General features: G+C 49.4%; 1 protein-coding gene across 1 annotated transcript in view; it reads right to left on the bottom strand.

The window, feature by feature from the left end:
- Positions 1-1,377: 1,377 nt before the first annotated feature.
- Positions 1,378-13,540, bottom strand: part of LOC144894327 (uncharacterized) — a 78,718-nt gene continuing 66,555 nt past the window's right edge. Inside the window, exons 2-4 of the mRNA XM_078786983.1 lie at positions 9,897-10,114; positions 1,717-1,812; positions 1,378-1,564 (exon numbers count right to left, since the gene is read on the bottom strand). Coding sequence (XP_078643109.1) covers positions 1,503-1,564; positions 1,717-1,812; positions 9,897-10,077 — 339 coding nt within the window. The 5' untranslated portion in view covers positions 10,078-10,114 and the 3' untranslated portion in view covers positions 1,378-1,502. The remainder of the gene's footprint in view (positions 1,565-1,716; positions 1,813-9,896; positions 10,115-13,540) is intronic.

The following is a 13,540-nucleotide window of genomic DNA, read 5'->3' as shown; positions in this document are numbered from 1 at the left end:
TATTTGATTTTTTTAATGCTTCTTCACTATTGAGTGATATGGCCAACCAGGCGGAGGTATGGAATGCTCTCTACTGAGTGTCGTGCTTGTTTTGTCTGTTACATCCTTGTATAACACTGGCAGAGGCATTTTATTCCTTATTGCATCATACGCTACATAGGCTACATAAATATCTACCCATCCGAAGTTCGTTTTGTTGAATTGAAGCACGTATACGCACACGTAACGACGTTACATCCATTGGCTATTGCCACATACCATACCATATACCATAGGTCTTTTTTAAAGCACTTTAGCCCTTAGTTTAGAGTGGAGAATTTTTTTTTTTTAAAGAACAAAACAGTATTTCGGGTTAACTAAATATATTTTAGCTCTTTCACGAGCCTCGATTCAGTATCCAAAAAAAAAAAAAAAAAAACTACTTTTTTAACGTTTCCATTTTCAGCACACACACCACAAGCACAAGCACAATCTTCTTTAGCGTCCCTCGGAAGTCGGAAGGACCTTGCCATTGGTTCCATTTGTTGGCATGCGCGTCGGTGGGCACCCGGTTTTACACCCACGGGCACACGTGGGCACGTGTTAAGTGTCTTTTGTGACACCCCCGGGGCCTGTCGCCCCCAGTAGCACTCCCCCCAGGAGTTATTTCAGGCCCTTTCGTGGGCCCAAACACACCACAATATTCCATGTCAATGTTGGGTGTCGTGTCTTCTGGATCCGTTCACTGCACTAGCTCTTCCACGAGCCACGACTATACATACAAAAAAGCTTCTGCTGGGGATTTAGACCAATGTTTGTAAAATATGGGTGAAAATGGTTTTCATCACAGTAACATCTGACCCACAAATCACGTAAATAATAATAATAATAATAATAATATAGCTATCCATAATGGAGGGAAAGTATGTCGTATGTATGTTGCACACGTATGCTTCATATACGTACTGTTTCAAGAGGATTTGACCTAGGAAGCTGAACTTTCAGGGATTAATGAGGACACCCTGAAATTGTGCCAGTGCAATATTCGTTTGAATCCATAAAGGTTTTTGAAAATTTTCTTTCGCCCATCTTGGCATTTTCTTCCTTTGTGGGGTCGGGAGGGGATTGGAATGATCCGAGTTATATAACCACGATGCCCATAAGCAGTGCGTATGCTTTCGCTTCATATATGTAACCCGGGTTCTTTTTTATTTTCTGGAGCGGATCCAGTGGCGATCTGTTACCTATGCACCACCCAAATAAAGGGAATAGATGGCCCTTCATGGTCCTCTTGCTTGGTTATAGCAGCTGAACGAGTAACCTCAAAACCCCAAAGTTTACAACTACAATATTAATGGTGCGACAACTAATAGTGATGCGCAATAATATGACACCGTATTAGGATTCAAACAATAATTGTTTATTTGTACAACTTACATACTGAGTAGTTCAAAATTTGCAATGACATTGTGAGAATGTCACGAACCCAACAAGATGGTCATGCAGACACCAACAACTGCTTATTATGTCATAAGGCTCATGTCAGTGGCAAGTTTTGCATCAAAATCCAGATTACAACAGTATCCTGCAATGAGGGATGCAAGGAGAAAGAGACAAACAGGAAGTATCTTTACCAACGATGTAAACAAAGAGGTTGAGGAAATGAGCCATGCGATTTTAAAGTATCTGAACAATACATTTGCAATCGTCACGAAACTTCTAAGAAGATTTACCAACCATAGTGTGACAGCACAAATCCTCCAATAACGAGGGTGGTATGTATCAAAATGCCTATGGCTAAAACTTGCAGCTTCGTCATGCCAAGGTGTCCACCTGCAAAATAAATAAATAAATAAAAGTATTGTCATACCTCTTTTGAGTTCAAAGTTTGAAAACGTTTTTTCAAAGCTTTTTAAAAGTTTATTCAAAAAATACATTTCAGAGTTTCAGAGTGAATAATGTACTTTGCTGGAGGTAATTTGAAAAGGTAGTGTTTTAGTACTTCCTGTACTGCTTCCAAATACTTGCCTCTGCATGTAAATTATACAATTAAACAATACATGTGTTGTGGATATGAGAATGTTTTTTTATTTTATAGTTGTGGTAAAATGTTGTTGTAAAAGGTTGTTGTAAAATATCACCCCTCCTCCCTCCGTTTGTGGTTGTATAAAGGTCAAAGGGCGTTCCCGTAGTTAGTCCATAAAACATACATGCAGGACACGATATATCTTTTTTGACAGTTATATCCTTATTATGTGTATTAGTGTAAGGCTGTGTCTTCCATTAATTGAAATACTCCATTGCACCAGTGAAAGAGATAGATTCCCTTCATTCCCACTCCCAACACTTCCATTCCCCCCCCCCCCCCCCTTTCCGTCAATTGCAATTCGCATTGCCAACTGCATGTTGGGCGGTTTTCCCTTCATCCGCCATTGACCACGAGGCAGGGTTGGGGGAGAAAGGCGGGTCCCCACCTCGTCAGAGAGGGGAGGAGTGATCCAGCCCCACTCGACCAACCATGAACGAGGGGTTTGGCTTGAGAGGGCGGGGAGAGAACGTCTGGGGGAGGTTCGCAAAGGTTGAGGGGCGGGGCCTATATAACCCACGGCGGGGGGTGTTCCCGAAAGAGATGCACTTTGAGTTGGTCTGAGTCGGTTGCCAGAGGAGGGTCAGTGGTTGCGTTGGTTGCGGTGGTAAGAAGTCGGTGGTGAGAAGTGGTGGCGTCGAGGGGTCAGTGGTTGCGTTGGTTGCGTTGAGTTGTCAATGGTGAGGAGACACCAGGGCCAAGAGAGAGAAGGTGCCAAGGGCCATTACCAGCAGTTGCGCCAGAGACGGCAGACGCGCCCTGAGCTGAGCCAGAGAGGCAGCGTTGACTCCACCAGGCAGCTTCAACCCGTTACCCCGCGGGGACCAAATAGCGGTGGCATCGGTGGCCGTCGAGGTCCAGCCGACGTCCCGTGCGGGATCAAGCCCGAACCATCTGCCCCAGCTGAACCTTCCCATTCCTCCTTCCAACATTCATTCCATTCCATCCTTCTTGTATACGTGAGTTTGTTTTGTTTGTTCTGTCCCTGGGTATTTAATTAAGTCTGTAGGTAAGCTAAAATTTGCACTGTGTCACCTGCGTCTTATGTGTTGTAAATAAAACTTGATTGCTCCTTTTTGCTTGTGTGTGTAAATAATAAACCCCATTACTCGTCTGTACGTCTTCTCGTTTTATTCCTTTTCCTCTTGCATTGCGTCGTTTTTGTCTTTTCCCTCATTGCGCAGCTGTGGTGCGATACGGCCAAAGTTCTGGGTGAATCGGGTGAGTCAGGGATCCTGTTAGGTCGCGGCAATACCAAACCGCTCGGTAACTAACATCTTAATCCGCGATCTGTAACAATTGGTGTCGGGAGTGGGATTCGAGGCCCGAACCAAATTTTTTAAAAAACGAATAGAGGAAAAAAAAAAATTTTGGTCAAAATTACGAGCTGCCGAAATTTGTTTTTTTTGTTTAAAGAAAAACCCGAATTTTGAGATCGCGCCATGGCTGGTCAAGGCGACGGGATGCCGGTGGGAGAGATAGAGGGTTTAGGAGTAACCCAGGATCAAATGGAGGGGAGCAATGAGGAGGCGGTTGAGGGAGTATCAGGCGCGCAAAATGGCGTCCTCGCGCACGTGGGTGTAGCGGCACCAAATTTTGCCACGCCCGTGACCGTGGCAGCACCGCCGATGGATTGGGGCCTTTTTATGATTGAAATGATGGCAAAAATGAGGGCTCAGAGTGAGCAAATTAAGGCTCAGGGAAACCAAATGGGGGTAATGAGGGACGAAGCGAGGGGTACTGGTGAGGGGTTAGACAAGAAATTTGGGAAGTTAGACAAAAATTTTGAGGGGTTAGACAACGGGATAAAAGAGGTGAAAAATGGGTTAATGGGGTTAGAAAATAGGATGGAGGACAAATTGCGGGAAATAGGGGAACAATCTGCCAGGGAAATCAAACGAATGGGAAACCAGATAGAGGAGGTAAAAATCGGGGTAGAAACCAAACTGGATGCTCAGAGGGATGAATTGGGACAGATGAGGGCGGCATCTACAAAAGAAAGGGAGGAGATGAAGGAGGAGATACGACGAGGTGTGGGTGAGGAGGTCTCGGGGCTACGCGAGGAGGTAAAGAGGTGAGAAGCGTATGGAGAAAGAAGTGAGGAATAATACGGCTAGGTTACAGGGGGGAATAGAAGATCTGACGGAGGAGGTGGAACAGCTGACGGAGGGACAAAAAGAACTAGTGGAGCAGGTTCAAAAGAACACTGCGGTACTAGGAGGGTTAAAGGCGACACAAAAAGAAATTAAAAATGAATTAATAGCGACGCAGAGGCAATGTCAGATGGTATGGGAGGAACTGACAATGAGGGTGGACGAGGTGACAGAGATAATGGAGACAAAGGACCGGCAGGTGAGGATGCACATAGAGACGGTCACGGTAGCCTTAGAGGACGAACTTGAGGAGACGCACCGAGAAATAAAAGAGGTTAAACAAAAATTAGAGGAAGTGGAAGAAGAGGTGAGTGAAATTAAGAAGAGACGGACAGAAACTAAGAGAGAAATAAAGGAGGAGATAGCGGAATATGTACAAGGTCGGTGCTCAACTCATGATGTGATGCTCACTAACCGAATAAAGAGTTTGCAGGTGGCAAAGGAGGTGCGGAGACGAGGTACAGAGGTGAGTGGCAATGTATATGATGTGAGGAAAGCTTCAGTCGGCTTGGGGATTGGTTTGGATCCGGGTGTTCGTGAGAGGCCGTTGGTGAAGTGTGCGACAGGTCTGGTGTGCGAAAAAAGAGGTGTGCGAGAATGTCCGACCATGGGGTGTGTGAGGAAAAAGTGCACGCCAAGGAGTGAGTGTGCCGTCAAGAGTGAGTTGGTCGAAGCGCGTGTGCGAGGGGGTACAGGGAAGCGCGGTGTGGTGAGTGTTACAGAGGGTGTAACGGGACAATGTGCGGAAGAGTGTGCACGAGAAAGGTGTGTAACGGACAGGTGCATGAGGAAAGAGTGCGCTGTCGAGAGTAAGGGTGAGTGCGCGACCGAGAGTGGAGGTGAGAGTAGTGAGAGTGACACAGAGCGTGAGTTGGTTGTGGCAGGTGAGCGAGGATGTACACCTGGAATGGAAGGATGCACACCTGGAATGGTAGAGCGTGAGTGGGAATGCACGCTGGAATTGGTAGTGAGGCACGTGGTTGGGTGTGCGGGTGAGAGCACACCTGTGATTGTCACAAAGGAGGTGACCGAGAAAGGGGCGCGAAGAGGTGTGTTGGTGAGGTGTGCGAGCGACGAATGTGTGCCAAGGTGTTCGGTGGTCAGGTGTGTGACCAAGTCGGTGAGCGGAATGAGTGTACCGAGGTGTGTAAGAAGAGGTACGACGAGGAGCATGGAAACGGCTGCATGTATGAGCAAGAAAGGGGTAGCGTATGCATGTAAGCGTGCAGGTGAAGCATCGACGGTAACCAGGTTAGAGGTGAGAACGACTTATAGCCGAATCGGGCCCTCGGTGCGCGTCGGGCAGCTTCGCGTGCCGCGAGGACCAGCGGGGATCCGAGCCACGGCGGGTTCGAAAGGACCGCCGTGCGCGATCCACGCTGGGCCTCGCTTGGAACGGCTGCGTCCGAGCTCCACGAGGCGGAGCGGGCAGGCCGATAGGAAGGGTCGTCATGGTGACCACTTTCTATTGAGACGTGCCGGCAGGTCGAGATCGGGCAATTGGATGGCTACGCGCCGAGGTGGTGCGTGGGATCTCGGCACGGGTAAGCCCCCGTCCCTGCACCGAATGCGGGACGTATCCAGCCGCTGGCACAAAAGAACCCGCGTTCATTGCTCGGCTGTACGAAGCCGGGCTGTAGACGTGAATTGGCGCACCGAGAGGATGTAATAAGTAGACGGGTGATGAGGATAGTGATTTGATACGAAATTTATAATAGTGGGTAGAATTGGCAGTAAATGGAAAATTTTTGAATTGGTTGGAATTTGGTGTGCCAAATTGATAGTGAGAGACCCCCGCTGTGGTGGGATGGCAAATCCACCATCCCTCACATGGGTGGGGCAAATGCGCTATAGCTTATGGGGTGTATGGCAGTGAAAACTAGCCCGGGTGGGTTAGGATATATCGTGTGTAGGGCCCTAGAAGATGACATTAGGTAACGTTAAGTTTAGTTAGTGACTGATACCTGTAGTGGGGACGCAGGTAGATTAGTGTGGATGATAATGACGTGGGAGCGCAATAGTTTAAAGGGACGACTGGGAAGCGCAAGTTTCAGAGGGGAGTAGTTAGATGAGATGATGCCGTGTGTTTGAGAATTGAACAGGTGTGATTGCACAGGTGTGCAACTGAACAGGTGTGTGGAGCAGTGTTTGAGTGATGGTGATGGTGATGGTGATGTGTGTTGTGTTGACCAACTGGTCCAGGAAGAGGAGGAGGGTGCAGGTGGCACCAGGTGTGAGTGCACAGGTGTGCACCAACAGGTTTGTGGAATAAATGGTAGTGTGGAATATCTGGAGTATTGGAATGGATGGTCGTTGAGTGAGTATGGTGGAAATTGTGGAGTGGAGTGGATGGTGCGAAGGTGTGAATGGGGGAAGAGTGGACCCCCATCACGGATACCCGGGGCGGGGAGTGTAAGTGTTAGGTAGAGGGTACAGGTAAATTGTGGTTGGATATTGGCATCTGTGGTGCGAGGTGAAAGAATGGTATTTGGATGGGTGCATTAGTGTTGTGGAAATGGCTGGGCGTGTAGCCTGTTAGTGTGTGTAGTTGGTTTGGGCACTCCACCACTGTGAGGATGTCGGCCAGGTGAGGCCGCAGGTGGGCTCTGGGAGCCGGTAGTTGTGGATGGGGCCCGAGGATCCGGAGGACGGACCCGGGTAGCCCAGTGCCAGAGGGCACCAGGGGGTGACAGAGCCAGGAGAGGGCCTGCCCCAGTTAGTTAGGTTAGGGTGAGGAGCTAGGTAAGCTCGGGTGGCAACTGCAGTGGTGGAGGTGTGCAGGTGGGTAGACCTGCTGGGAGAGCTACACGTCGCAGCCCAGAAATTATGCGAGGCACCGGGAGATGAATCGGGGGAGTGAGACCCCAAATTGAGAAGCACCACAGTTTGGTCAATGGGAATTGGTTTTTAGAACCCATAGTGTAAGTTGGCCAATGGATTGGCAGGGAGAGACCCCGGGTAGTGTAAAGTGTGTTAATGTCATTTAGAAAGTAGTTAGGATGAAGTCTCCTCGCACCATCTGCATCCACTCACCTGAGGTGACAGGTACTCCGCACCATGCCATGTTTAATTATTGTTACTGTGCAAATGTTTGGATTGTGAGACGCATCATGACGTGGGTGTGACATTGTGCTTTGATGTTCCATCTCTGCCTCCTTATGAGGATTGATGATGAATTTGGTGATGGCAAATTTTGAAGTAGAGGGATTGTGGAGACGAATTTGGTATAGGGGAAATATGGGGAAGACGTGACAGTAGTGACGAATTTGTAAATGTGTAGATTTTTGTACATATGGGGTAAGGGCAAGGGTAGGGTAGGTGACAGGGGGGTGACGTACGGTAGGGACGAGCTTTCTCACTTCGCCCTCCGTACGCATTTCGCCTTGCATTGCCTTATTGATGTGTACCCTTGTGACCTTACCCCTCGCTCAATGGTCTTTCCCCTTTTGTCTCCCACATGATCTGTGCGCCACTGGGTGCCGAGGGGAGCGTGCGTGGGTCGGCCATTGTGCGCCCGAAATTCCCAGAACCAGCTGTCTGCATCGATGCACCACATTATGGACCACATGTCTGTGGCCGAGCACCACCTATGGACCCCATGGGTTGGGGCATGGCCCCTCTGCTGGAACCGGCCATGAGGGCCCAAAATCTTGCTGGCGGACCTTGGCCACAGGGCACCGATGCCCCACAGGTGAACCACACATAGTCGGCCCCTGTGGGCCATAAATAAAATAAAAACGGACACGTTAGGTGCATTCTGTTATTGCAAATAGGCCGCCAGCAAGGGAAGATGACAAACGCAGGAAAATAATAATAACCAGCAGAGGGAGCCGAAGAGCAAGAGATCACCTGCAGGGTTAGGGGTTGTTTGGTTATTTTTTATTGTTGAACACTTGAACAGTGATGACTGCACCGATTGGTGCTTCGGGCGTGTATTGTTGCGTTTTTGGGTGCTTTAATGGTGCGTCGATGCAGAGCAGACTGTCTCCCCCCCCAGAAAGAACAATTACAGGTCCTGGGTTAGTTTTGTAAATAAAAATAGCGTCATTGTAAATAATGCTTCCCACCGTCAGTGTATAGTTTGAAGACCATTCCGCAATTCGGTTAACTGTGGGCGTAAGTCTGTTAGGCAGGGTGCAATGGAGCAGCGGGACACATTTATTTATGTTTTAAAACTGTTGCACTCAGGGTCAGGTTAAAAGTAGAGGGAACTACACCTACGTGCCACACTAAGGTAAAAGTTATAGGCCCGGGACGTGCCTAAGGGGAGGAGGGTGCAGTGTTGTGGATATGAGAATGTTTTTTTATTTTATTGTTGTGGTAAAATGTTGTTGTAAAAGGTTGTTGTAAAATATCACCCCTCCTCCCTCCGTTTGTGGTTGTATAAAGGTCAAAGGGCGTTCCCGTAGTTAGTCCATAAAACATACATGCAGGACACGATATATCTTTTTTGACAGTTATATCCTTATTATGTGTATTAGTGTAAGGCTGTGTCTTCCATTAATTGAAATACTCCATTGCACCAGTGAAAGAGATAGATTCCCTTCATTCCCACTCCCAACACTTCCATTCCCCCCCCCCCTTTCCATCAATTGCAATTCGCATTGCCAACTGCATGTTGGGCGGTTTTCCCTTCATCCGCCATTGACCACGAGGCAGGGTTGGGGGAGAAAGGCGGCTCGCCACCTCGTCAGAGAGGGGAGGAGTGATCCAGCCCCACTCGACCAACCATGAACGAGGGGTTTGGCTTGAGAGGGCGGGGAGAGAACGTCTGGGGGAGGTTCGCAAAGGTTGAGGGGCGGGGCCTATATAACCCACGGCGGGGGGTGTTCCCGAAAGAGATGCACTTTGAGTTGGTCTGAGTCGGTTGCCAGAGGAGGGTCAGTGGTTGCGTTGGTTGCGGTGGTAAGAATTCGGTGGTGAGAAGTGGTGGCGTCGAGGGGTCAGTGGTTGCGTTGGTTGCGTTGAGTTGTCAATGGTGAGGAGACACCAGGGCCAAGAGAGAGAAGGTGCCAAGGGCCATTACCAGCAGTTGCGCCAGAGACGGCAGACGCGCCCTGAGCTGAGCCAGAGAGGCAGCGTTGACTCCACCAGGCAGCTTCAACCCGTTACCCCGCGGGGACCAAATAGCGGTGGCATCGGTGGCCGTCGAGGTCCAGCCGACGTCCCGTGCGGGATCAAGCCCGAACCATCTGCCCCAGCTGAACCTTCCCATTCCTCCTTCCAACATTCATTCCATTCCATCCTTCTTGTATACGTGAGTTTGTTTTGTTTGTTCTGTCCCTGGGTATTTAATTAAGTCTGTAGGTAAGCTAAAATTTGCACTGTGTCACCTGCGTCTTATGTGTTGTAAATAAAACTTGATTGCTCCTTTTTGCTTGTGTGTGTAAATAATAAACCCCATTACTCGTCTGTACGTCTTCTCGTTTTATTCCTTTTCCTCTTGCATTGCGTCGTTTTTGTCTTTTCCCTCATTGCGCAGCTGTGGTGCGATACGGCCAAAGTTCTGGGTGAATCGGGTGAGTCAGGGATCCTGTTAGGTCGCGGCAATACCAAACCGCTCGGTAACTAACATCTTAATCCGCGATCTGTAACACATGCATTGTTTAGGGAACAAAGGTCCTGTGTGATTGTCTTAGGGCATTTCGTATGTACAGCTTGAGCTACAGGACACATACCGTGTGCTTTCTTTGCTCGTTGATGCTTTTTTGTGGTTTTTGTTCTGGCTTGAGTCGGCTGTTTGGTTGCTTGACCCGGTTGTTGGTTTTTAGTTGTTCCGCTTGGCTTTCCTGGTACCTGGCCCTGGTCTCTTGGCACAGGCTTGCATGTGTGTACCCCAGGAATCTTTGCCTCAGCCATGTCTCCCAGATTTGTTCGTGGTGGAGTTGCGGCCTCGCTGATGGACAAAAGTGCAGCCTGATTACAAGACGAGGCCTATACAGTACGGATAGTATTTCATTGTTAGGCTGTCTGACAAAAGCAAGTTGTAAATGACTTAAAATGCTGCTGAACATAATGTGCAAATTATTAAAATAAAACTTTTGCCATTCTGTAAAAAGCTTCAGCGTCTACTTACTTTCCTGAGCCACATAATATGAGGCAATGTAGACGCAGACAGAGGCAAATATGTTCATAGAGCATGGACAGTGTCTTTAGCTCAATGCAACACCACGTACATGTCTCTCCCTATACTATAACACAACTAAACATGTTGTGAGGCAATTCCGAAGCAAACGGACAAAGCCAAGCACAACTCACATCCTTATGCGGACCATGCAGCCCAGTCAGGAACCCATGGCAACCCAATCAAGCACCCATAGCCCAGGCATCCTATCCCAAGCACCCAAAGGGCCAGGCATCCCAGCCCTAGCACCCGAGGCCCAGGCGTCCTATCCCAAGCATCCACATACCATGCATGCCAGCCCAAGCACCTGCAGCCGAGACATCCCAGCCCTAGCACCCGAGGCCCAGACATCCCAGTCCTAGCACCCGAGGCCCAGGCATCCCAGCCCAAGCACCCACGGCCCAGGCGTCCTATCCCAAGCATCCACATACCATGCATGCCTGCCCAAGCACCTGCAGCCCAGACATCCCAGTCCAAGCACCCACGGCCCAGGCGTCCTATCCCAAGCATCCACATACCATGCATGCCAGCACAAGCACCTGCAGCCGAGACATCCCAGCCATAGCAGCCGAGGCCCAGGCATCCCAGCCAAAGCAACCGTGCCCAAAGCATCCCAGCCAAAACACCTGCAGCCGAGACATCCCAGCTCAAGCACCCACGGCCTGGGCGTCCTATCCCAAGCATCCACATACCACGCATGCCAGCCCAAGCACCTGTGACCGAGACATCCCAGCCCTAGCAGCCGAGGCCCAGGCATCCCAGCCAAAGCAACCATGTCCCAAGCATCCCAGCCAAAGCACCTGCAGCCGAGACATCCCAGCCCGAAGCATCCACTGCCCATGCATCCCAGCCCAAGCACCCGCAGCTGAGACATCCCATCCCAAGCACCTGCAGGCCAGGCATCCCAGCCCAAGCAGCCGCAGGCCAGGAATCCCAGCCCAAGCAGCCGCCGGCCAGGCATCCCAGCCCAAGCACCCATGGCCTATGCAGTCCAGCACAAGCACCTGCGGGCAAGGCAGCCCAACACAAGCATGTGCTGCTCAGATATCCAAGGTAAGGGGTACACGTTATAGAACAAATTGACACAACTAGGAATTTCTGGAAAGTTTTTTTTTTTTTTTTTTTTTTTTTTTTGTATACTGAATCGAGGCTCGTGAAAGAGCTAACATTTACTTCACAAACAAATCGACCAGACAAACAAAATACACAAAAAGAGGGAGCGGAAGACAAGATGGGGAGAAAAGGGGAAGCACACAAACACAACATCCGAGAGCAGGGAGATGTGTGGAAGGGAGAGGGCCCGGGGGGAGGAGGCATGGGAAGGGGGGGGGGGGAGGGAGAAGTATAAAGCACAAGGACACCAAGGACTTCCAGGACAGAAGTTGGTATTTCAAAAAGGGGAATTGGGGTGAAATTAGCGGGGGTAGAAAAGATCAAGGTTTTGGATGGGGGAAGATAAGAGATGGTGGTGAACAGCTGTTTTAAAGCCTTGGAGGGTAAGTGGGATTGAAGAGAGTGAGGGAGTTTGTTCCAGAGGCTGGAGAAAAGAGGAATCAAGGAGTGAAGGTGAGCAGAGAGTCTTGATTTTGGCAGTTTAACCAAAAGAGGGTTGCAGGCAGATCTTGTGCGACCTGTAGGAATATTTGCGGGACAGAGCCCAGAGAGAGCTGGGGGGGCAAGGCCAGAGAGGAGTCGGTAGAAGACGGAAAGACCACAACCTGCCTGCGGTGAGTGAGTGAGAGGCCCTTGGAGTTAGCTTCATCGCGGGAGATTCCAATGATTCTGAATGCTTTGGTTTCAACAGCGCGAAGGCGAGCTAGGTGTGAGGCAGGAGCACCAGCCCAGAGGGGAGAGCAGTATTCCATTGAGCTGCGGATGAAAGCCTTGTATGTGGTGAGGAGCTCAGGTGTGCCAAGGAAGGACTTCGCACGACGGAGGATGCCCAGTTGGCGACTGGCTTTGGAGGCCAGATTTGAAATGTGGTTTTTCCAGGAAAGATCATGGCAGATAGTGAGACCCAAAAGCTTGAGTGACAGAACTTCTTGGAGAGGATTATTCAGAAAGTGGATGGGAGGGTTGTCCAGTCGGTCTTTTCGGAGAGACATCGTAAGAGTGTGAGATTTGTCAGGATTGAAAGACATGTTCCACTTGTTTGCCCAGTCTGTGATTTTGTCAAGGTCTGCAGAGAGTGAGGAGGCTGCAGACTGCCGATCTGAGGGATGAAGAATGGAGCGACAGAGAGTAGAGTCGTCAGCAAAGAGATAGAGAGGATTTTCAAGAGAGTCAGAGAGATCATTGATGAAGACCAGAAAAAGTTAGAGATTGAAAGAGGTGGATTTGGGGTGTTTTAACAGGGGTAGAAAAAAATCAACGGTTTGGATGAGAGAAGCTAAGAGATGGTGATGAACAGCTGTTTTGAAGACTTGGAGGGAGGAGTGGGATTGAAGAGAGTGTGGGAGTTTGTTCCAGAGGCGGGAGAAAAGAGGAACGAAAGAGTGAAGGTGAGTAGGGCGTCTTGATTTTGGCGGTTTCACCAGAAGAGGGTTGCTGGCAGATCTTGTGCATCTGCAGGAATATTTGGGGGACAGAGTACAGACAGAGCAGGGGGCGCTAGGCTGGAGATGAGAATGTAGAAGACAGAAAGACCATCAACCTGCCTGTGGTGAGAGAGAAGCGCCCTCAGAATCAGCTTCATCACAGGAGATACAGAACGATTCTTGATTTTGGCGGTTTCACCAGAAGAGGGTTGCTGGCAGATCTTGTGCATCTGCAGGAATATTTGGGGGACAGAGTACAGACAGAGCAGGGGGCGCTAGGCTGGAGATGAGAATGTAGAAGACAGAAAGACCATCAACCTGCCTGTGGTGAGAGAGAAGTGCCCTCATAATCAGCTTCATCACAGGAGATACAGAACGATTCTGAAGGCTTTGGTTTCTACATCGTGAAGCTGAGCTAGGTGTGAGGCAAGTGCCCAGAAATGACTTCGCACGAAGAAGGATGCCGAGACGGTGACTCCCTTTGGAGGCCAGCTAGGAAATGTGGTTTTCCCAGGACAGATCATGGCAGATAGTGAGACCCAAGAACTTGAGTGACAGAACGTCTTCAAGAGGATTGTTCAGAAAGTAGATGGGAGGGTTGTCCAGACGGTCTTTTCTGAGAGACAAAGTGAGAGTGTGAGATTTGTCAGGATTGAAAGAC

Source organism: Myxine glutinosa, chromosome 11 (genome assembly GCF_964187855.1).
Source record: "Myxine glutinosa chromosome 11, kmMyxGlut1.1, whole genome shotgun sequence".
Classification (NCBI taxonomy): domain Eukaryota; kingdom Metazoa; phylum Chordata; class Myxini; order Myxiniformes; family Myxinidae; genus Myxine; species Myxine glutinosa.
This window is presented reverse-complemented; position numbering and strand designations above follow the sequence as displayed.